Source organism: Lepidochelys kempii, chromosome 20 (genome assembly GCF_965140265.1).
Source record: "Lepidochelys kempii isolate rLepKem1 chromosome 20, rLepKem1.hap2, whole genome shotgun sequence".
NCBI classification, from domain to species: domain Eukaryota; kingdom Metazoa; phylum Chordata; order Testudines; family Cheloniidae; genus Lepidochelys; species Lepidochelys kempii.
The window spans coordinates 4,245,988-4,270,819 of NC_133275.1; the positions used below are offsets into that span (position 1 = coordinate 4,245,988).

Genomic DNA, 24,832 nt, shown 5'->3' on the forward strand with positions numbered 1-24,832 from the left:
AAACATTCAAAGCCAAATGTTCCCCCTAAAGTCTCACACTCAGCTGGACACATCCCAGTGAGATGCGTGCAGTGCAGGGCTGAGATGGAAATGCTTCGGATAGCACGAGCATTAAGGCATTAAAGTCATAAACCCCACCCACACTTTTTCCAGTTTATTCCTTCTAGGCCCAAAGGACCAGATTTTCAAATATATTTAGGCACCCACTGGGATTTTCAAAGTGGCTAAGCAAGTTAAGCACTCAAGTCCTACTGATTTCAATAGGAAATTAGCAACTAGCTTACGTGCTTTCAAAAATCCCACTCGGTGCCTAAATACCCTTGACAATTTGGCCCAAATGCACAGGTAATTTCACTGTTTTATAGCTAGTTAGAGGCACTTCCTATTTCATACTGTAACAAGACAATGCCACCCTCATGCATTGCTCTAGGGGGAGCTCTTGTGCAGATCCTCCCCCAGCTCCTGTAAAACCCAGCTGGCTGCTGTTTCTGAGTATTGACCCAGGAAAGAGCCCCTTTTCCTAGGACAACTTCTCCCCTTCCCTGGGTTGCTGCAAAGGAGCAGCAGGAGCTGGGTGTTCCCCGCAACTCCTGTCTTACCTGGATGAACACTGAAGTCCTCTTTGAAGGATCCCAGAGAAACTCCACTGTATTTAGTTGTGTTGGATTTGCCCTGGGGTCAATTATACCCACAGACATCGGGATATCTGTGGAAGCACAACACACACTTGGAGGGCAAGCACAAGGCAGAAAGAGTCCCTGACTCTCTGGATGTATTAGCACTAGGACAGTGACAGAGGCAACGTCTCCATTTCACTTGCCCTGCAGGAACCAGAGCGGAGTGAATTTCTTGAGGAAGTTCAGTGTGCAAGAAATCAAGGGATCGAGGAGTTTGGCTAGAGCTCCACATAGTTCAGGCAGATGCTGTGCAAGCTTCCCCACTCCCAGCCTCGATAATGCACCTCAATCCTAGCCTGCCACGTAGCGGTGGCAAGGGAGACAGAGCACTATGGCAGCCACAGCTTGGTGAAGACGTGTATTACAGTGGTGTGAAGGCTCCTGTTGTGCAGGGGACATGGAACAAGGGATACTGAATGTTTTTAAACCCTTTAATACCTACAATGATGAGTTAGTCACTTTTTTTCCTGAAGGGCTAAGGGCGAGGGAGGTCATATTCAAAACAGAACTGCCAGCTAAAGCCATGAGTCAGTACTAAATGTAATAATTTACCCTCTATTTTAGGAGCAGTAAAGCATTCTTATTCCCTCTTCTTGCCTATAAAATAATTCTTGGGTTACTTAGAGCACAGAAGAGGTTTGGATCAGTGGGAATTGCATCAGTTAAGACAAACTACGTGCAAATCTGTTCTTCATGCCCTATCCGGGCTGCTGCAGGCACTCACCTATATCCAATATCCTGTCCCCGGGCCTGTTCCATCTCCAGCCCTCAAGCTGCTGATGCTCCGTGTATTGCAGCCGCCGGTCATGAAACACCACTCGAAATATACTCTAGAGGGAACAGAGAATCACCGTGTGTCCCGCCCCGCAACCGTCACTAAGCGGCTCAGGCGGTAGGGTTCCCCAGCTCAGTGAAAGAGCAGGGAGGGAGAATACGGGAGATCTAGAGCCATACACAGAAGCTGGAGGGGCAAAAGGAGGAGTTAAACTAGGCCCTGTGAGGTGAGTGACAAGCCACCAAGTCAGCATTTCCTCTCATCCCAGCTCTTCCCTATCAGGGTGCTTGTGGGGAATGGTTCAAAGATCCATCCAAAGATGGAATGAGGTGAAGCATTAGCTGTGGGGGAAAGGGGGTCCTTTTGCACAATACAAAGTTCTTCCTCACCTCTATACCCCACAGGAGATGTGTGTAACCACCACATTCTCTTTTCTTGGCACTGAACTGTCGTACCTTAGTCTGGACCTGAGATCCTCAAGCGTTAACAGCAGATTCTCTGCCAAGGAGGTGGAGGAGTCTAGCTGGCTCAATTTTCCGTAGGGCCTTTGGTTCTGGTGGAGCCTTGGGGAGACCAGTTAAGCCCACACCTGCTGGGGAGCACCTTGTGCAGGTTGGTGGCATTGAGTGCCTGAAAGCACCTATCAATCCCTATGCCCAGAGGACCTTTCCGTGCAGACTGCCTGGTGTTTTGCTGCATTGGCAGGGTGCCCTGTGTGAGGATGTCTGTATAAAAAGGACACTCTCATTCTCGTTCACTTACCTTTACCAGTTTCCCATTTATCTCAGGCAGCTCCCCGATTTTCCTGTTATCTAGCATCCGGATCTCATACGATTGACCTAGGGAAGAGGCCTAACAACCGTTAGCCGCACATGCGTTCTGCTCTTCTGTCACTCTTGTATTAGATGGCAAATTAAATGCCAAAGAAGTGGCAAGAAGTGTAAGTGACATGTTGATCAGGGACTGGATGAACACTGTCCAAGGGAGAGGGCCCTGTCGGGATGTTAGCTCCTGTCCTTCCTTGTGAACCAAGATGTAGCTTTCTAGGAATTGCCCACACTAACAAAGCTCATCTACTTGCAAACTAAGAATATGAGAAGAAACCCATTACGTTGACTTAATTGGGTTACCAGCAGCTATCCTGATCTTTCCAAAATCCCACCTATGGAGGTGATTGGAATTTATAGACTCGGACTGTAAGGTCAGAAGGGACCATCATGATCATCTAGTCTGACCTCCTGCGCATTACAGGCCACAAAACCTCACCCACTCCTCCAAGAGAATACACATGTTGAAGAATTTCCTATCCCCAATAATATGCTTGCTCTAACTTACTTCCTCTTATAGCCAGTCACAAGAACATGTGCTGGCAGCCAGGTGAGCAAAGTCCTAGTAAGGAGAAAGGGGCATGCTTCTGATGCATCAAGTAGGATCAGGAGATGCATCTGTAGCACAGTCTACTTTAGGTTATGAAGATTGTCTATAATGCCTGTAAGATGTAGTGTATTTGTTGCTATAGACACTAACCAGTCCTATGCTAGCCTTGGTCTAAGAACCACAAAGGTTAGCAGTAGATTCTCTGCCAATCAGGCTGGGGAGGGTTGGATGGCTCAGTTTTCCTTAGGACTTTTGGTTCTGGTGGAACCTTGGGGAAACCAGCTAATCCCACACCTGCTGGGGTAGAGAGAAATGAGGTGAAAAGGCCGGAAGCCTCGAAGCAGCTTGGGTTTTAGTACAAAGATGGTTCACATGTGAAGAGTGAAAGTTTTTAAGAGTATGTTATGAAAGTCAGACCCTTAATAAATAAATATATGTGAGCCAATGAGCCGATTTCCACCTGCCCCCACAGAATAGCCTCACCTTGATTGAGATAGGTGAGTGTTTCGTCATGGAGTTTCACTGCAGGGGATGTGGCTGCACACAGAACGTATTGAAAAGGCAGGATCTTGTTTTCGTTGTCGGGAGGCAAACTTGATTCTTCCTGTTTGAATATGGGCAGGGCTAGAACATCACTGCAACAGAGATTTGTCAGTCAGGTTGGTTTTGGCTCCAACTGCACAGAGATGTCAATTTCACACCTCACGCCTCCCTCCATCTAACACCCATCTTCAGCCTGTACAAAAAGGGCATGAAGCAAACTATTCTGAACAGCACCCAAAGACTGATTCTTGCAAGTTTTTTTATTATTATTATCCTCCCTGCCCTTCTAAATACGATCAATTCCCTGCTTCAATCATCATCAGCATGTGGCTTAAATGCAGAGATATCCCCTTTAACAGCAGACCTATTTTACTACCTTTATACCCCATGGCACACAACCAACATTGCAGCGCACATTCTCCAAGATGGGAGGTTGGGTAAGTGAACAGAGACATTAATGTCATACTGCAAAAAATGGCCAGTCACCCTCTTGACCCTCAGGAGCCATAGGTAACCACCTCCACAGCTGCAACATCCACCCGTGCAGCTATCCACAACCCAAACTGGGTCTCCAATTGCACCAGCTTCCAGTGACTGGTTTGTTTTATAAGCTGTGGTGCAAGAGCTCATACCACCAAACTAATTTGTTAACGCTGAGCTTTCATGAGCTTCGAGGGAGCAATCACTGGTAATGCCTCAGCATGCTGCTCCTGGAAAGGTCACTTTGTGCTGATCCCTGTTTAAAACAAGAACTATGTACAGACATATACGTGTATCTCAGGTTGGGCTGATTTAAATCCGATTCCAATCACAGATTAAAAAATCAGCAACCAGGAAACCTCGATTTCAACCCATTTTAATCTTGTTTTGCAGTTGTACTTTTTAATAACTTTCCTAAAGACAAAACTGATTCTCATTGGTTGGTAACCACTACACTGTATTGATTTGTAACTAAATAAAGCCTTCAAACTATATTTGGTAGTTTTTGCTAACCAGGAGAACACCACAAGCTATACACATTTATTAAGCACCTGTGTAGCTTAACATACATTTAAATTTTGAAGTTTTTACATTTTTATAGCATTAGAAAATAAGAAATGCACCATTCACAGTTTACCAACTGATTAGTGTCTAACTTCATTTAGATGGAAATTATATTTTTGGGAGCATTTTTATTTGAATTCTAAACTTGTTTTTATTAATTAAATAAGACTACTTTAAATGTGTTAGATAGGCAAGAAAAAGTTTTATCCAAATATGTTTTGCACTTAAAACAAACTGATTTATTAAACAGAATAAGTATCTGTAGTTAGTGAACTGAATTGTTTCTGATCACCATGTTTTTTAAGATCTTAAAACTAGTAGATCTCATCCTTTCACACCTTGTTTCTAGTCATAGATTGGAAGAGGAAAACAAGCTTCCCTGCTTTTTCAACTCCCAGTTGGTTTCTCAACCAAGAACAAACTAGTCATTGAACTGAACTAGCTGAATAATCCGAAGGGGAGAAAATACTCTCTCTGCACCTGCAGAAGAGGCCACTGCTGCCTACAGCTAGTTTAGCACTCAAACTACCACCAGTTCAGTGAAACTTCAGCACCAAACACATACTGCTTGAATATCATTCGAATAATTAATAGTTTACAGCAAATTTAAAGCTTGAATACAGATTGGCAATTTCAATTTTAAACAGGTTTTCTTTTAAAAAGAAAAGTGTATTTAAATTTATTTTTTTTAAAAAAATAACCGATTTTTATCTATTCTGATTTTTTATTTTAAAACGTATAGCGTACATGCAAAAGGCACGTCCTATAGCAAACCATTAACCTTCACAGAAGTGAGGTATGTCATAGCTCCAGTATCAACTTTGCTCCTTCCATTAGCTCAAAAAGTTAGATAAATTCTTGCTTCTGTGTTCAGTCTGTGCATACAGACAGCTGTCTCCATCGGACAGGCTGAGGACTGAACTCACTTGTCACGCGCCATCACATTTTTCAAGGAAGAATGTGCAGACAGGTCGTAAAGGAGTCGCGCTTGGTCACAAACCACTCCCCAACACGGACATCTGCTGCAGGCAGCATTTTTTCAAAAGCTAGACAGTTTGCTAGGTTACCTTGGGGGTGGGAGGGATGGGAAGGGCAGGGATGATTCACCTGAAGGAAATTCACCTGAAGGGTTTCTTCAGGTATGTTGGCAACAAGAAGAAAGCCAAGGAATGTGTGGGCCCCTTACTGAATGAGGGAGGCAACCTAGTGACAGAGGATGTGGAAAAAGCTAATGTACTCAATGCTTTTTTTGCCTCTGTTTTCACTAACAAGGTCAGCTCCCAGACTGCTGCGCTGGGCATCACAAAATGCGGAAGAGATGGCCAGCCCTCTGTGGAGATAGAGGCGGTTAGGGACTATTTAGAAAAGCTGGACGTGCACAAGTCCATGGGGCCGGACGAGTTGCATCCGAGAGTGCTGAAGGAATTGGCGGCTGTGATTGCAGAGCCACTGGCCATTATCTTTGAAAACTCGTGGCGAACCGGGGAAGTCCCGGATGACTGGAAAAAGGCTAATGTAGTGCCAATCTTTAAAAAAGGGAAGAAGGAAGATCCTGGGAACTACAGGCCAGTCAGCCTCACCTCAGTCCCTGGAAAAATCATGGAGCAGGTCCTCAAAGAATCAATCCTGAAGCACTTGCATGAGAGGAAAGTGATCAGGAACAGCCAGCATGGATTCACCAAGGGAAGGTCATGCCTGACTAATCTAATCGCCTTTTATGATGAGATTACTGGTTCTGTGGATGAAGGGAAAGCAGTGGATGTATTGTTTCTTGACTTTAGCAAAGCTTTTGACACGGTCTCCCATAGTATTCTTGTCAGCAAGTTAAGGAAGTATGGGCTGGATGAATGCACTATAAGGTGGGTAGAAAGCTGGCTAAATTGTCGGGCTCAACGGGTAGTGATCAATGGCTCCATGTCTAGTTGGCAGCCGGTATCAAGTGGAGTGCCCCAAGGGTCGGTCCTGGGGCCGGTTTTATTCAATATCTTCATAAATGATCTGGAAGATGGTGTGGATTGCACTCTCAGCAAATTTGCGGATGATACTAAACTGGGAGGAGTGGTAGATACGCTGGAGGGGAGGGATAGGATACAGAAGGACCTAGACCAATTGGAAGATTGGGCCAAAAGGAATCTGATGAGGTTCAATAAGGATAAGTGCAGGGTCCTGCACTTAGGACGGAAGAACCCAATGCACAGCTACAGACTAGGGACCGAATGGCTAGGCAGCAGTTCTGCAGAAAAGGACCTAGGGGTGACAGTGGACGAGAAGCTGGATATGAGTCAGCAGTGTGCCCTTGTTGCCAAGAAGGCCAATGGCATTTTGGGATGTATAAGTAGGGGCATAGCGAGCAGATCGAGGGACGTGATCGTTCCCCTCTATTCGACATTGGTGAGGCCTCATCTGGAGTACTGTGTCCAGTTTTGGGCCCCACACTTCAAGAAGGATGTGGATAAATTGGAGAGAGTCCAGCGAAGGGCAACAAAAATGATTAGGGGACTGGAACACATGAGTTATGAGGAGAGGCTGAGGGAGCTGGGATTGTTTAGCCTGCAGAAGAGAAGAATGAGGGGGGATTTGATAGCTGCTTTCAACTACCTGAAAGGGGGTTCCAAAGAGGATGGCTCTAGACTGTTCTCAATGGTAGCAGATGACAGAACGAGGAGTAATGGTCTCAAGTTGCAGTGGGGGAGGTTTAGATTGGATATTAGGAAAAACTTTTTCACTAAGAGGGTGGTGAAACACTGGAATGCGTTACCTAGGGAGGTGGTAGAATCTCCTTCCTTAGAGGTTTTTAAGGTCAGGCTTGACAAAGCCCTGGCTGGGATGATTTAACTGGGAATTGGTCCTGCTTTGAGCAGGGGGTTGGACTAGATGACCTTCTGGGGTCCCTTCCAACCCTGATATTCTATGATTCTATGATTCTATGATTCTATTCCCTCAGGGCCTACCGTCTTTGAACCCCTTCTCATCCCTCTCTGCCCCCTCACTGGGAGAGCTGAGTCAAGTCAATCCCTTTCAAATTCAGAGCCATCACTGCTATGTTCAAACAACGAACAGCCAACAAGAGCTATGGTAACATGAATACAACCCCTAGAACGTACTCCTTGGAGCAGGGACCACGCCTGAGTTTGTAGAGCACCTAGCACAAAGCCCCAATCTGGATCTACTGGGAGCACTCAACAATATAAATGCTGCACAACAAATCACCAACCCATCTTCGCCAACTAGCCAGCCATGTGAGTGAATGGTACCATCATGCTTGTGGGAGCTTTGGACATTTGTAGAGTCCTGCGCGGAGACAAAATTTGTACCCACATCCGATCCACAAACATGGTCCACGGATATAAAGAAGATCTCTGCAGATTTGCAGGGCTCTAGGCATTTGAACTCCTACATCTAGGCAAGCAAGCATGTCCAGGAGTCACTAGAAGAGAAGATCCTCCCACCGAGCTGCCATGGAGATGGAGCAGCTTTTATGGAATTGAGGATGGCAACCCAACCAGACATTCCTTCGTATTAGAAATAACGGGCAGATTTTTCCACAGTAACGATAATCAATCTTTGGAACAAATTACCAAGGGTTGTGGTGGATTCTCCATCACAAGAAATTTCAAAAACCAAGAACTGATGTTTTTTCAAAGAGATAGCTGTGCTTGAACCAAAGCATATTGAACCTGAAGCAGGAATTAATTTACAGAGAAATCCTATGGCCTTTGTTACACAGGTGGTCAGACTAAACCAACACAATGGTTCCTTTTGACCTTAAAAAGGAAACAAAAAACAAAACTACAGCACCTTGCATTAGCTAGTGACATTTCTCAGCACCCTTAACTCCAATAGAGAAGATTTAAACTCCAATTAGTAGAAATTACCAGTAAATCATTATTAGACCATCGATTTCTACACCTCATTTGTCACTGGCCGTTTACAAATCTGGTTTGCCTCAGATGCCACTGCGAGGGGCTGGGTCATTGAAGGGTCTAAAGCAACATGCGCTAGTGACCTTTTCCAACAGTACCACAACATATCATCCGGGTACATCACTGACCTGTCAGATTTACAATAAGCCAGGGATTCCCCCCCCCCCAAAAAAAAACAATAATAATTTCAAGTAGGACCCCAGAAGGGATACCAAGGTAAGTATCCCAAGTCCCAATGAATTTAAACAGGCCAACTCCCTATGGCAGTGGTTTTCAAACTGCGAGTCACCACCCAGTACTGGGTCGTGGAATGGAAGGCACTGGGTCATGGCGGCTCTGGTCAGCACCGCCGACCGGGTCGTTGAAAGTCCTGCCAGTAGCACTGCCTGGCTAAGGCAGGCTAGTCCCTACCTGTTCTGACACCACACTGCGCCCTGGAAGTGGGCAGCAGCAGCTCCTGATGTGTGTGTGGGGGGGGAACACATGGGGCTCTGCGTGTTGCCCCCACCTCGAGCACCGGCTCCGCACTCCGGTTCCCGGCCAACAGGAGATGAGGGGGGAGGGGTCACGGTGCCTGCAGGCGAGAGCAGCTAGGAGCTGGACCTGCTGCTAGCTGCTTCCAGGATGCAGTGTGGTCCATGGTGCCATGACAGGCAGGAAATCTGCCTCAACACCCCTGCTGTGTCACTGACTGGGAGCTGCCCGAGATAAGCCCGTGCCCCAATCCCCTGCCCCAGCCCTGAGCACCCCCTAAAGCCGGAGCCCTCCCTGCACCCCAAATCCCTCATCCCCAGCCCCACCCCAGAGCCTGCACCAGCCCAGAGCCCCAGCCCACACCCTGAACCCCTCATTCCTGGCCCTACCCCGCAGCCCTCACCCCAGCTCTGTTGGGTCATGGGCATCAACCATTTTCTTCAACTGGGTCTCCAGAAAAAAAGTTTGAAAATCGCTGCCCTAAGGCCTTGTCAGCACACAAAAGGTGTATCACTTTAACTGCAGGTTTCAGAGGAGCAGCCGTGTCAGTCTGTATTCGCAAAAAGAAAAGCAGGACTTGTGGCCCCTTAGAGACGAACCCATTTATTTGAGCATGAGCTTTCGTGAGCTACAGCCCACTTCGTCGGATGCATCCAGTAGAAAATACAGTGAGGAGATTTAGATACACACACAACATGAAAGGGTGTTATCGTACACACTGTAAGGAGAGTGAACTCCAGCAGCATATGTGCCCCTAGCAGGGATGCAGTTATGCTGCTATCAAAGTGCTGGTAAACTGGTATAGCTTACTCCCTTTCCCACATGGGAATAAGCTATATTGGTAAAACTGCATTCACACTAGGGGTTGTACTGGTAGAATTATCGTCAGTTGGTGTGTGGTGTGGGGGGGAAATACGCCCTTAATGGAAAGAGTTCTACCACTACAAAAACCTGGGGTGTAAACCAGGCTTTCAGCACTTCTAGAAAATCCCAGCGGATGTCGCTAAAAGTCTCTCAGACTTCATCAGCGGTCCATAGCACTGACAGGAGGGGCGCTCTGGAGACCTGGTTTCAGAATCTGATACAGCGCTTTGCTGGAGAAGCCTGACCATTCTTTGCCAATACGTGACTGTTACTGACACACACACACACCATGGTGCATTCGAGGTGGAGGGCGCTGAAGTGCAGCTATAACGGTGGGACTTTTTTTTTTTAAATGAAAAGACGTTTCCCCCCTTCAGTTCAGTTCTGCCACTCAAGCCCTCCGCCAAACACCAGCTGCCCACCATGCGATACACTGGTATCTCCAGGAATAGCACCTTACAGAGGAGATACTGCAATTGAGGCAGCAGCTGCTCAAAGCCTTGTCTATACGGAGTCCTCAACCAGCATAGCTAGTGCAGAATAAACTGTTCTGGAACAGTACCAAGTGGGGAATACTTCATTCTGGCAAAAAAAAAAAAAAAAAAAAAAGTCACGCATTCCACAATAGCTCTTCCAGAAAATGTCCTTGCATAGGCAGGGCTCAAGAAAGAATGTTCTATGGGTCAGAGGAAGTCAAGTCTTACCAAACAATGAAAGAAGCAGAGCTCTGCTCACAAGACGGGGCGGCAGTGTTGCATAAACAGACAAACCCGTCACACCTAGCACTGGATGAGACAAGGGAATTTTAACTTGCTAGATTAGCAAAGTAACCAGAAACTACTTTGCCCCTAAGGGTAAGACTGAATGGAATGCGAGGCCCTATTCAGACTAAGGTCACCAATACCATTACAAACATGGGGGGGGAAATAGTCTAGACAGTTCAGAGCGAACAACCACCACATACACACGCACACACAGAGAGTCCATTTCCTGGTTAAGCAAAGTATTTTGGGTATTAAAATATATGTCACATTCACACAGACAAACTTGGGGATGAGAGTTTTTCCAGTGTAAAAATCTTGGATGGATTGCCCTTATTTGCTTCTCTCCTTTGTCCATTATTTGAATTCCAGAAATGCCTAGCTATCCAACCGAGGTCAAGGCCCCTCACTGTACTAGGCATTGTATAAACACATAGTAAGACAGTCCCTGCCCCAGAGAATTTACAATCTAAACAGACAAGATAAAGGTTGGGGTGGATTGGGGGAAACTGAGGCAGAAAGAAGAGAAGTGACTTGCTCAGGGTCGCACAGTCAATGTCAGAGCCAAGATGAAAACTAAGGTTGTCTCAGACCCACGCCAATGCCCACTGGGCCACACGGCAGCTCATCTGTAGAAGCCCCACTGTCAGATGCACCTCTTCCTTTGAATTAAGTTGTATTTGAGAGTTTCCAAAACTTTGCTTCCATGCAAATATTGAGACCGTGCAATGGCTCACACACTTTCCTTATGCCTTGGGGGATGCAACAGTTTTTATTATTTAATGCTTCTTTCCAGTTTGCCTAGCATGCTGTTGACCACAAACATGAAACACACACGCCACCTCTTAGCACAGACTTCCTACCTTGGCTGGAGGATGATTACGTTGGGCACAAACAAATCCCACATTAAGAGATTGCAGCTGTAGCATACAAAGCTAGTGAAATCAAAATAAACCCAAGGCAAAGCCCAGCCATTTGCATCGGTCCAGCTCAGTGTCCTGTATCTCATCTCCAGTGCACTATGTGAATCTATCATCTGATGCTACTGTAACTTTTGTCCAGTCTACAGTTCAAGAACACCAGAATTTGTACCCTAGGGAACAATCCTGCACTGGCAGGGAGACAGCTCAAATAATTTAAGTTACTGACAAATTTGACAAGCCACGAACCTATGCAAGTCAAAGTGCCTTCTCCACGATAACATTACATTTGAGACCAGTGACAAAAAAAGTCTATGCATACAGCCGTAGTTAAACCTCCTTTCGGTCTCCCAGTACATCTCCTCTTATCTCTGCATCTCAGCTTACAACTTCTTTGAGGCAGACTGTTTGGTTCTCATGTACGTAGTGTCGCTGTAGCGGCGTCGGTCCCAGGATATTAGAGACAAGGTGGGTGAGGTAATATCTTTTGTTGGACCAACGTCTGTGGGTGAGAGAGACAAGCTTTTGATCTTACACAGAGCTCTACTTTATTTGTTTCTCATACCGCAATGAGCACGTCAGCTCTTAGAAATATCTACAGCCTTAGCTCAAATAAATTGGTTAGTCTCTAAGGTGCCACAAGTACTCCTTTTCTTCTTAGAGGGAAGTCATTGTACTTAACAGAACACAGGTGTGGAGGCCAACAAGCTAGCTTGTTTTAACACAGGGCTTGGTAAATTTATTATTGGGATTGTATGATGGGGTTGCCTGCGATAAGCAGGGGACTCAACTCAGTGAGCCAGGAGGTTCCTTCCGATCATATGTAACATTGTACTTTTCAAAGAGTCTGAAACCCAGATACTCAAAAGGTATTTCAGGCACCTAACTCCTACTGATTTCAATTGGAGTTAGGCACCTAAATCCCTCTGAGGATCTGGGCCTGAGAGTTGAGTTACTTCTTTTTTTAAAAAAATGTCACTAATCCAATTTAACAGTCAGTGTTACTTATTAGTGGAACAGGAGATTTTGGGGACGATGTGTTGCTTTCAGGAGATAAGCTCTGATTGTTTTGAACCATCCTATCTCAGGTTTGGTCATGTGGCAGGTTGTAAGATAGGAGACTTTTTGACAGGTTTCAGTGGTAGCCTGTTAGTCTGTACCAGCAAAAAAAAAAAAAAAAAAAAAAGTGTCCATGTGGCACCTTAGAGACTAACAAATTTATTTGGTTTCAGAGTAGCAGCCGTGTTAGTCTGTATTTGCAAAAAGAAAAGGAGGACTTGTGGCACCTTAGAAACTAAAATTTATTTGAGCATAAGCTTTCGTGAGCTACAGCTCACTTCATCGGATGCATTTAGGGCAGAAGCTTTCGTGAGCTAGAGTTTCACCCTGTGCCCTGTTGACAAAAACGGAGCCTGGAGGAGGAGTGAAGGAACATTGTGGCATACATTTCCACCATGCCCAACACACACAGATCGATGTCGGTGGGGGCTGCCCTGCTCTAGAGCAGAGATTTTAACACCACTGCAGACCTTGCTTTGGAGAGGCTGAGAAATTTTCCACCACACTGGGAGTTCATTTAAAAACAGTTTAAAAGCACATTAAGTTTTGCTTGACACCCCTTTCAACTACTTTACTTTTCAACTACTTTAGGGGAACGTAGGGGGTATGGGGAAGAAAGGTAGAGAAGGAGGGTTAAGCCAGACCCTTAAAGGTCAACATGTTTTTTGTTGGTTTTTTTTTTGCTGAACATTAAGTCTGCTGAGGGAGAACTGGACTAGTCAAACATTTACCATTTTGCCCCCTGAGCAAAGTTTTAACCCTTTGATTTCAGGAGATGAAATATTCATGGGCTCCCCTCCCCCCCAAAATGCTGCAAAAGTAACCAGTCGCCATCTGATTCCATCATTATCATAACAGGAAGTGGCTGCTTTTAAAGAGAGAAACCCATGCAGAAGGCAAGTTGGGCAGTTGCTGGCTGCAGCCACCCCTCACTGTAAGATGCATTGACATCTTATCTTTATTTCTTTTAAATGCCCTGATTTCTATCATCCATTCTACATGCATCACCATCCCTGCCTTCCACTAGATGTTCACATACTACAGAGTCAAGGGCCATGTAGCAAAGTATATAGTTAGACATCCACAGTCCATTTTGGTCAATTTCACAGTCATAGGATTTTAAAAATTGTAAATTTCATTATTTTAGCTATTTAAATCTGAAATTTCACAGTGTTGTAATTGTAGAGGTCCTGACCCAAAAAGAAGTTCGGGGGGGGGGGGGTGTCACAAGGTTATTGTGGGGAGGGGTTGCGGTACTGCTACCCTTCCTTCTGCACTGTCACCGCTGCCTTCAGAGCTGGGCAGCTGGAGAGCGGTGGCTGCTGGCCGGGAGCCCAGCTCTGAAGGCAGAGCCGCAGCCAGCAGCAGCGCAGAAGGAAGGATGGCGTGGTACGGCACTGTGACCCACACTTCTGCACCGCTGCTGGCGGGGCGCTGCCTTCAGAGCTGGACACCCAACCAACAGCCGCCGTTCGTCAGCTGCCCAGATCTGAAGGCAATGTAGAAGTAAGGGTGGCAATACCGCACCTCCCCTAAAATAACCTTGAGGCCACCCCCCCCCAGGGTCAGGGCCCCCCGTTTGAGAAATGCTGGTCTTCCCGTGAAATCTACACAGTACAGGGTAAAAGCGGACAAAAGACCAGATTTCCCGGGGGGGGGAGACCAGATTTCTGTGATGAGTTTTTTATGGCCGTGAATTTGGTATGGCCCTATATGTATAGATTACATATTTCTGCTACAGACCAACAGCTACAAGCCCATCTCTTGGTGCCAAGAGTCAGCCCTACAGCATGAGACCGCAGAAGCTTGCAGCTCATTAAACCCCAAAGGATGACAATTTTAGGGAAGCAAATAATATTTAACGATGCCAGTCAACTATGGAACTAACTTGGGCAGGTGCCTATTTGTTCATGGACTCACACTCCTAGTAAGTGCATCAGGGGAGAACTGAAAACAGGAATATACCAAACACCAATAGAACATACATACTAACCCTCACATTGAAACAAAGTAGAAAGACAATGAAAGGTACTTAGTATCACTAGAAAGCCAAGGGGATGGGGGAGCAGCACCAGGGAAAAACAGAGCCAGGAACATGCACAAGACATTACAGTAAATTCTTAGATTTTAGGGGCTCTCTCACACCCAGTGTATATAAGAAACTTATGCCACATCATCATCAACTGTTGGATATATTGCTGTGGCAGACATCTGCCCCCACACAACCAGCTAGACATACCAGGGAGACGCCTGGGTGCTGGAAACACAGCATTACTGCATCAAGGAATGTGCAAGAGAATTTACACAATTGGGCATGTTACATAATCCAGTTAAAAGACTTGGTTTGATGTTTCTCTGCAGAACGGACAGATGAAGAACCGATCTTTGCTATAGCTCAGGCATCCCATTAGAAAACAGTGATGGCTATTTTTCCTACAGAAAGATACCCTGAGCTAGAATTCCCCTGGATGCAACCATCCTACCTTGAGAACACCAGCCTTACCACTACATAACGAACATCCAGTCATCACTGCATTAGAACAGATGGAAAACATCTGGAGTTCTATGTAACAACTTGGAACTAACATCAGGTTAAGAGACAGTAAAGCAGTTCGCTGTTACGTCACAGACTGCTTTTCACAGCACCAAATATTTAGCAAGTCTATAATAGCTACAGATCCGATTTAGCAGCTGACAAAGCTGTTAGGACCCCAGCTATTTGGGGCCCTACTTAACCTGGACTCTGAATTTCTGTTAGAAATATTACACATCCCAACAGGTGCTACACAGAGTCAGTTCTGGACCACTGTACTGCCATATTGGTAGAATTAGTCTAATCAAGCACAGAATTCCTAGTTACCCACTTGTTAGCTAAGTGTAAAACAAGCAATACATCACTACCAAAGATAAGTGCGCTCTCTAATAGCTACTAACAAGGCTGTATAGGTTACAGAAGCACAGCTCCTTCTGAGCCTTTGATTACTAACTGAACATACAGACAGGCATTCTGGTCCAGTGATCATACTGATATAGTTAACTGCATGGAGTTATCCTCACTAGAAAGATCACAAACAGCATCCAAAGAAAGCAATTTTCTTCATCTCTCAGTCACAGCAGTCATGGATTATGTTAAGAGCCCCTAGGCTGGGAGTTCTAATCATTTAAAGGCCATTACGTTCCTGTGCTATGCAACCCGGGTAGTAGAGTCAGCTTTACATGTTGTATGGTGTAATAAAAAGTTTAAATATTTATAGGAATGGTATCATTAAGACAGCCAGAGCTTAAAGAGCTCAACAGGTCCTCAAAAATGCTTGGACTCACAACTAGCATCTCCAGTGGAAACTCTTAATGACTTACCAAGAGATAGCAAGAGGTTGTGACCTCATGTGTTATCTCCAGCCTTCTTTAAGACACAGTACACTGCCAAGTCCCATCTTCTCATGCTCTGACCTTTCATGTCACCATTCATCTGCTCAGTTCAGGAAGATGATGAGTTGTAAGTTTTATTTTGGTAAAATCGAGAAGCTCTAACACAGAGGTTCTCAAACTGTGCTCCGGACCCGTCAGGGGGTTGCAAGGTTATTACATGTGGGGTCACGAGCTGTCAGCCTCCACTCCAAACCCCGCTTTGCCTCCTGCATTTATAATGGAGTTAAACATATTTTAAAAAGTGTTTTTAATTTATAACGGGGGGTTGCACTCAGAGGCTTCCTATGTGAAAGGGGTCACCAGTACAAAAGTTTGAGAACCACTACTCTAACATACAATTATATTCCCCATTAGCCAATTTATACTTCCCATTAACGGCTCCTAGACAACTAGTGATTCACAACTGAGACCCTCTTGTACAGTTGACAGAGTCAAACAAGCAACAAAGAGTTCCAGGAATTCTTCAAAGGGAAATGTATGGTCAGTTACTAATGAAATCTTTCAAAGCTGTCTCTGACCTCTTAAGAACTGCTTTGTTATATAAAGCTACCAGTAACACCAATGATTGCATCCACTAGCAAAACCATAGAAATGTTCAGCTGAAAGGGACAATCTCAGGCAGTCATCTAGGCCTTCCATCCCCTTGCTTCAAGGCAGGATTTAGTATACCTAGAAATACATCCTCTGATCCTATACTGCAGAATGTCCATAAGGTAAAGCCAAGACTGTCCATCTCCGAGGGTGAAGATCATCTCCACACCCACCTACCAATGTACATTCCCAGGGTAGCATGGTGCCTCTTCCATAGTGAGATTAAAGAGCAACTGAAAACCACAAGGAGTGGTGGAGGGGAAAAACGACCACAAGCGAGGAAACAAAATGGCCATGGAAGTCTTTCCTCCCTGTGACTGGCGTGTGGAACTGCCATGACACAGGAGAAAATGTCAGATGTCAGGAAGGCATTTACCTACATTGGGACAGGCACTATTTATGTTCAGCTTAGGTCAACAAATGTCAGGGAAAGAGAGTTAGGTTTCAGGAGGCCAACAGAGTTCAGACCTAAGGCATGGAATGCTTTCCACGGAGGAGAAGGGAGTTGAGTTTGCTTAAGTCAATTACTATTACGTGGTATGAAAACTTTTTGGTGTTTAAATGCTCTTTACCCTGGAGTTGTAGGTAATATTTCAGTAGCAGAGCTCTGCCTCTGGTTGGTGCGTGTTGCTGGGAGGGTATGGAAGAGCCAGGTATTCTGGGTAGCTATTTCCTGGGGAAAACTCCATTCAGACTGCTGGTATTCAGCACTATTGCCCTGCTTTTATCAAGTGTACAGCTGAGTTTACAGAGGAAGGAGAAGACAAGCCATTTCACCAAGGTCATTTTACAAGTTAAGGATGTAAAATCAGCCCCCCCCCCCCCACATTTCTTTGCAAGCTAACCGAAGCCGCCTTTATGGAATGCAAGCTCTGAAATGCAGCCAACAGGGTTTCACTTGAATATATTAATTTATCTGCGTTTCTGTTTTGGAAAAAACACCTGCTATTACAAGGGAGGGGGCCTGCCTGCACTGCCAGATTACAAGAGCTGAAACGTAGTCACAGAGTTTGGTTCCGGAGCCTCATGTCCAGCCTCTTTTCACTCTGGCTGACAAATTAGGTTTAGAACCTAATCCGATGAAGTGAGCTGTAGCTCACGAAAGCTTATGCTCAAATAAATTGGTTAGTCTCTAAGGTGCCACAAGTCCTCCTTTTCTTTTTGCAAATACAGACTAACACGGCTGTTACTCTGAAATAGGTTCAGACCCGTCTGTTTGGAAACTACATCACAATTTGGATATGACTCCATAAACCGAGCAGCATGATGACAAAGCACATAAACCAAAGGCACGCATCTGAACTGAACAGAAAGAGGAGGATGACTGGGGATTATAAAGGAAGTAGTAGTAATAGCAGGACGTGGCACCAAGAGAGCACAACCAAGGCAAAGAGCTCCATTATGCTCCTAACAGCACAAACCCATAGCGAGAGAGAATCTCTGCCTCCAGATTTTTACAATTTAAATAGATAAGACAGACAGAGGGGCGGGAGGGGGAAAAGGGGCCCAGAGAAGGGAAGTGACTTTTCCAAGGTCGCACTGCAAGTCAGTAATGGAGGCAAAACCAGAACCCAGCTCCCAGACCAGCACTCTAGCCACTGGACCACGCTGTATCTCATCTGGGCATCGTCAGACCTGATCCTGTAACGCTGGAGTTCTACATTCTTGTGGACACCTCCAATTTGTCTACAATTCAGAATAGCCATTTATGTTCCTTCACAGATGGGAGGGTGGGAATAGTCCTACGAAGTCCACTATCTGAAGGGGGATAAGACACAGACAATACTCCACTTTCAATATGGGCAAGATACACTGCTGCCCACCCTCTGACATGTAGGAAGTATAAGCCTGTCACTCCCAATTCTCAAACCCCTATCCTGGCTGGCTGTTCATTCCAGGAGCCAGCTCAAAGTCTGTCATTCTTAAAATGCTCTGTGCACTTGCTCAGCTGACTTCACAGCCCTCAGGCCCAATTCTCCACCGCACCACGCCTTGTACCATTGTTTCCACCACTGAAGTGCAAGACATTACCAGGTCAGATCAGCAGCACTTTGCACTGGTGCCACAAGATGCAGGGCAATGGAGTCAGGCCCCTTGCCGCCCCCACTCCCCAATCTCATCCATCTCCACCAGCTATCTAGGCTCGGCCTTCCTTGTGCACTGCAGGGGAGTGTTGGTGCCAGAACATTCCTGCCACTTAGGACAGGATTCCTCTATCTCACTTCAAGTTTTAACTGAAAACATCTCCCCATTTGCTAACACCTCTCCATTTCTCTCCCTCTCAGTCACTCTGAATACTAAACAACAGTAGGTAGCTCAGACCTAGCGTTTTTGCAAAAATAAAATAAGCGAAGTGTTAGTTTGTAAGTCTGAAGCCCAAACTTATGGCAAAGAGCTACAGCAAACCTGACCAGTCTATTTTCACTGCTTGCATTTCCTCTCAGGAGGAGACAGGTCATTTAGCTCTGAAACACTTGATAATAGCTAGGAAAGTGGGAGTGCTGTAACTGCTGCTTATTATGTTCATCACAAATTATCTGTTTGCTTTGCGTTCCATGTCTGTCTGTTGTAATCCCCTTGATGTTGCATCATGACTTTGCCTGTAAGCTCTTTGGGTTAGGAAGCATCTTTCAGTTATGTACCTGTGTAGCTGATAGCTCAAAGGGGTTCTGAGCCTGGACTGTGGTCTGTAGGCACTATGGGAATACAAATTAATATAAATAAATAATAAGCCACACTCACCAACTAATGTTACCTCGTTGTAAGGTTGGTTTTGGGGGTTTTTTTTGGATTGCGGTAGCACCTAGGAGCCGCAGCCATGGATAAGAACCCCATTACACCAGGCGCTGTACAAACAGAACAAAGACAGTCCCTGCGCCAAAGAACTTACAATCTAATTTTAATATTTGAAGGCGTTATCAGTAAAATAGTTAAAGGAGTTGGTTTTAAGAGTTATATATGATAAACGTGAGCGTGTCCCGGATGCTTGAAACAGAGCAGGTACCGTTTGCACGTAAGACACGCCACAAGAATAAGTTGGTGTTGTATAGCCTTGATAGTAGTCTCAGTCATACACCCAGAGGCAACCAGGAGAAGGCTCTAGCTATCCCCATCACCTGGTTAAATAAAAGACCAGGCCTGAACAGTAACAGCTGCTATTTAACACCATCTGTCCCCTAAAGGAGATGAAGTACCAGAAAGCAAGGAGCCCTTCACTGCTTGTTGACAATGGACTAAGGCAGTGGTTCTCCACCTATTACCATTGTGGGCTGCATATGCAGCTGTGTGTGTTATGTGGGCTCCATCCACACAATATATATACTACCAGTATGGACCTGAGGATGTCACATAGGCTGCAGCTGTGTGCTGATTGGCCGCAAGCGGCCCACTGCCACGGGGTGAGAACCACTGGATTAAGGGCATGTCAACACATACAGTGCATACCTCTCCCGTCAGCAGAATAAAACCACCTCCGAGAGCGGCGGTAGCTATGGGAGAACTTCTCCCCCCAGCATGGCGCTGGCCACACCAACGCTTAGGTCAGTGTAATTTATGTCGCTATGGGGGAGGGTGGTTTATTCACGCCCCTGAGGAATATAAATTATGCCGACAAACTGTAGTGTGTTAGATTAACGCGAGCCTGTTGCATTTAAAGCACCTTGGCATTTGCACACGTCCTCCTCCAGGAAATGTCATTTAACTTTTAGCACATTTCAAACTCCACCTTATGTGTCCCCTGCTTGAACTTTTCACAGTGCACCTCTACCCAATGGGATGGTTTAAATGCTGGCATTAAGATGGCAACAACTTAGTGGTGGTGAAGTTTCATGTCAACCTATCCTGGGAGAAGCTCTTCCTGGAGAAAAAAAAAAGTTTGCTTTCCCCCTCCTCCCTCTCTCCTTTTGCTCTCTTCTGGCCAGTTCTCCTCAAAATACAAACATGTCCTTGAAACCGTGGACACTGCCAATTATTGCCCCATCTCTCCCCACCTCACAATCCTCTCCTCAAACTCTATCCTGGGTGTCCTGCCAGTCTGGCTTCCTCCATTTTCACTTCTCCAAAACCGCTCTCATCAAGTTTCCTGCTCCACCGTCAGCTTCCTTCAGTTCCCGGCTGCTTATGACACCACTGATCACACACAGTTCCTTTAAATCTTGTCCTGTCTTCTCCTCCCATCTCTCTGATTAGCCCTTCAGGGTCACATTCAAATGGTCCGCCTCATCTCTGTCACTCTGTGGGCAGTGTTTCGACAGGACTTCATCCTTGGCCCACTCATATCCCATTACGCCCGCCCTCTGGGTGATTGCTTCCACTGACAGTTTTGATCACGATCTTTCCACAGGTGACTCCACTCTACCTCTCCAGTCCTGACCCATCTCCCTCCACCCTACACCACCCCTTGGCCTGTCTCTCCAACATCCCCTCCCAGAGGTTAAGTTTAAGGTGGCCAAACTCCGGAACTTTCCTGCCAAGCTGTCTCCCCCATCACTGTCGGCAACTCCACCATCCTCCCAGGCACTCGTGTCTGTAATCAAGAGACATCTTGCACCCCTCCCCTCCATTGTATTTCAAACCAGCTTTGTTTTGATTCAGCTTCAGTTGATTAGGATTGACCGAAAGAAGCCCGGTTTCAGTCGAAACAGGAATGTACACACACACACACTTTTTCACCAGTTTAAAATAAAAATCACACCTTAAGTTAAACCAGTGCAACTTTCTCATGCAGACCAACCCTAAGATCTCTAGAATGCCTCTTTGCCCATACACTGACCACAACACCCCCTTAACTAAACCTCTCCACTGGCTCCCCCTGTTCCATCACCAACCTGCCCATCAAGGTCCCTCACAGTTCCGCGCCTCCCTGCCACTGCCTTACTGTAATGTCCTCCTGTCCATCTCCTCCATGGGGCTAAAAAGTGCCAGATTCATTTGCACCTTCTTCCATGCCACCCCTTATCCATGACATGATACGAGCTCGGATACTGCACTTTTCATCTGTAGATCTCAAAGCGCTTTATTAAGTATTATGCCTTCCCGACAAGTGAGGCCACCACCCTCATCATCTTCAGATCACCTCTCAATGCCACATCAAGTCAGCCAGTCAATAACGGCTGGAGAGACAGAGGGAAATAGGTGGTACTTTATATATTTGAATTATTGGGCGGGGGAGGGGAAACAGACTGCCAACCTATATGTGTCTATTAAATTCTCCCTGACACTGCATGTCATATGTCATCTTTGATTGCAAGGGTGATGACCACCACACCAGGGATTGAACTGAGGACCTCTAGAGCTGAAAGCATGAGCTGCTATAGCTTAGCTGGGGCTGTGACCGTCTCTTATCCCCTACAGATCAGGTACAGAGAGGGACCAAGGAGACACTCAGCAGTGGGTTAACACAAACTCTTCTAAGCAAGAACAGGTCAGTACAGTGTCCAGCACAATGAGGTCCTGATCCTGAGCAGGGCTGTTGGTCACAATCATAATACAAGTATTAATTAGGCACTTTAATATTAACCGTATGATCCTTAAACTCCCTCCCAGCCCCCAGTGCAAAGTAGGGAAAGCGACTTCCCCCGAGGCCACAGAAAGGAAGAGAGCCAGAATCTCAGAGAAGCGTAGATTCCAAGGCCAGAAAGGAACACTGTGATTAGTCAGACCATGAGCACAACACAGGGCACAGAATGTCCCCTAAATAATTCCTGGACCAGATGTTTTAAGAAAAACATCCAATCTTGCTGTAAAATTGAGAATCCACCACAACCCTTCGTAAACGGTTCCAGTGGTTAATTAGCCTCACGGTCAAAATTTTACACCTTATTTCCAGCCTGCTTCAGCTTCCAGCCACTGGACCATATTAGATTCTTCTTCGCTAGACTGAAGAACCCATTATTAAATATTCGTTCCCCATGTAGATACTTATAGGCTGTAATCAAGTCACCCTTTAACCTTCTCTTTGTTAAGTGAAAGAGAATGAGCTCTTTGAGACTATCACTACAAGGGCTCATCTATACTTGAAAAGCTGTACAGGTCAGTGTAGCCATGACCTACACCAATGGGAAGAGTTCCAAGAGGTGGCAGCTAGGTCAACAGAAGAATTCTTCTGTCAACCTAGCCCTGTCTACACCGAAGGTTTAGCTACATCCCTTAGGGGTGTGAATTTTTCACACCTCAAGAGACATAGCCATGCTGATGTAATTTTCCTGCGTAGACCAACCCTAAGGCAGGTTTTCTAATCCTTTATTCATTTTCGTGGCTCTTCTCTGAACCGTCTCCACTTCATCAACCTCCTTCTTGAATTAAAGTATTAAGATACTAATGCCTGCACTCAGATCACAGAGAGCTGAAGGTGCTTCTCCTACCCCTTGGGCATGATTATTCGGGGCAAGATTAAGGAAGAGAGACTCTTGGCCTGATTAGTTGACGGAGCATAGAACAAAGAAGCATGGAACAGGCTCTCCTAATCAGCAACAGATGGGAGGCACAGGATTTAGACTATATCTACACTAGGGCAAAACTTATGTTGCTCAGGGGTGTGAATATTCCCCCGGAGCGACATAAATTACATTGCAATAAGCATTCATGTGCACAGTGCTATGTTGGTGGGAGAGCTGCTTCCGCCAACATAACTTATGCCGCTCACTGAGGTGGTTTGTTTATGCCCACGGAAGAGCTCTCTCCAGTCAGTATATAGCATCTTCACCAGACATGTTGTAGCTGTATTAGAACAGTACAGCAGCACTGTATGCATATACATACCCTAAGTCTGGATGATTTATCCATAACTTGACAACAGCAGGAGGACAAATTCCAGAGGAATGGATTTGCTATATCCCCTTTAGCTGAACAGTCCATACCACCTGAGAACCTGCCTCCCACCATGGCCAATACCTGATTTTTAGAGGGGGTGAACTGCCCCAAATCTAACCAGCTGTGCAACGCTGAAAGGCAGGTGTTGTAAATTCTTCCTGACCCTGAGTTTAGATGATGCTCTCAAGCACAGAGTCCCCATTACTCCCATTTTAGGATTTACAAAACTCATAAAACTATCCTTCTTGACTGTTGAGTTCTGTGGCTAAATTTTAACTCTGACTCCCAGCAACCACTAACTCCTCAAGCCAACTTCATGAAGGGAGTGACACACTTTCATCTTGTTTCTAAATTCTACCTTATCTTCGCGTTTTATACTGCTGTCCAAATCTCCCAGCCACTGGTTTCACTTCATCTTTCATATTCAAAAATGCAGCATGCAGAGCAAACAAGGGGGAAGGTGTCCTCCCGTTACTTACATTACTCCCATTACGGATCACAACTGAAGACAGGATACTGCACTAAATGGCCCCTTGATCTGCTCCAACCTAGTGATGGCTTCAATCAGCCCACCAGAAAGTCATCTGCCCTTAAATGCAAGACCTGTGATACACTGTGCTGTCTGTTCAGCCCAGCCCAATGGAATATCCAACTACTCCTGGACCCTGCAGTCTCCCAGCCCGCGGTGGTCCAAACACAACCTCCATATTCTACTCTCATCACCCTTCTCAATTCATGGTGTAGGACAAGATGTTCAGGAGGCTCTCACCTACCTCATGCTGTAGGCGCCAGCGCCCAGCTCCTGCCCAATGCCTGAGAGGCTGGCATCAAAATCTTGCACCAGCCCCGATTCGATCACCTCGTCCGCCAGCGGCAGCTTCAGAGCCCACGCCATCCTCACCCAGTGGCTTGTGGCTCAGGCCCCGTGGCAAATGTACAACCCCCCACCCCCTCCAAGATCAGTGGGAAGCAGGGTACTCACTACAGAGTCACCCTTTCCAGGAGAAATACCCCGGGCACACCCAAAACCCACAATCTCCCCCTATAGTACCCTAATAGTGAGGGAGCTCCCTCCAGGGGCTGCTTCCCCACCAGGGACCCACAATTTCCAACTCCCAGAGGGCTCAACACACAGTCACCCCCTTCCAAGGGATACTATCTCCCTGAGACCTCAACACCCACAGACACTCTCTTTCCAGGGGCCACTACTCCCGCACATCCCAAGGACCCCAAGAGCCAGAGTCACCCCCTTCCAGGGGATACTAACCTCTAGGAACCCCAACACCCAGAGTCACCCCTCCCCAGGGACAGCACCCCCCAGCAACCCCCTCACCCAGAGTCACTCCCTCACAGGGGGCAGCACCCCCCAGGGGACCCCCTCACCCAGAGTCCCCCCTCCCAGAGGACAGCACCCCCCAGGGGACCCCCCCACCCAGAGTCCCCCCTCCCAGAGGACAGCACCCCCCCAGGGGACCCCCCCACCGAGTCCCCCCTCCCAGAGGACAGCACCCCCCAGGGGACCCCCCCACCCAGAGTCCCCCCTCCCAGAGGACAGCACCCCCCCAGGGGACCCCTCACCCAGAGT

The 24,832-nt window shown here is 46.3% G+C and overlaps 1 protein-coding gene across 7 annotated transcripts in view; it reads right to left on the bottom strand.

Moving 5' to 3' along the window:
- The window catches only part of TFCP2 (transcription factor CP2), a 40,112-nt gene extending 15,551 nt beyond the window's left edge, over nucleotides 1-24,561 (bottom strand). For 3 of the 7 annotated variants that reach the window (XM_073319398.1, XM_073319397.1, XM_073319396.1), the window contains exons 1-5: nucleotides 24,021-24,560; nucleotides 3,313-3,464; nucleotides 2,215-2,291; nucleotides 1,402-1,507; nucleotides 600-706 (exon numbers count right to left, since the gene is read on the bottom strand). In XM_073319398.1, the coding sequence (XP_073175499.1) occupies nucleotides 600-706; nucleotides 1,402-1,507; nucleotides 2,215-2,291; nucleotides 3,313-3,464; nucleotides 24,021-24,142 (564 nt within the window). In that variant the 5' untranslated portion in view covers nucleotides 24,143-24,560. Of the gene's footprint in view, nucleotides 1-599; nucleotides 707-1,401; nucleotides 1,508-2,214; nucleotides 2,292-3,312; nucleotides 3,465-5,342; nucleotides 5,463-19,079; nucleotides 19,134-24,020 lie in introns of all 7 variants that reach the window. The other 4 variants (XM_073319393.1, XM_073319392.1, XM_073319395.1 and 1 more) reach the window with 3 other exon arrangements.
- Between the last annotated feature and the right edge of the window lie 271 nt (nucleotides 24,562-24,832).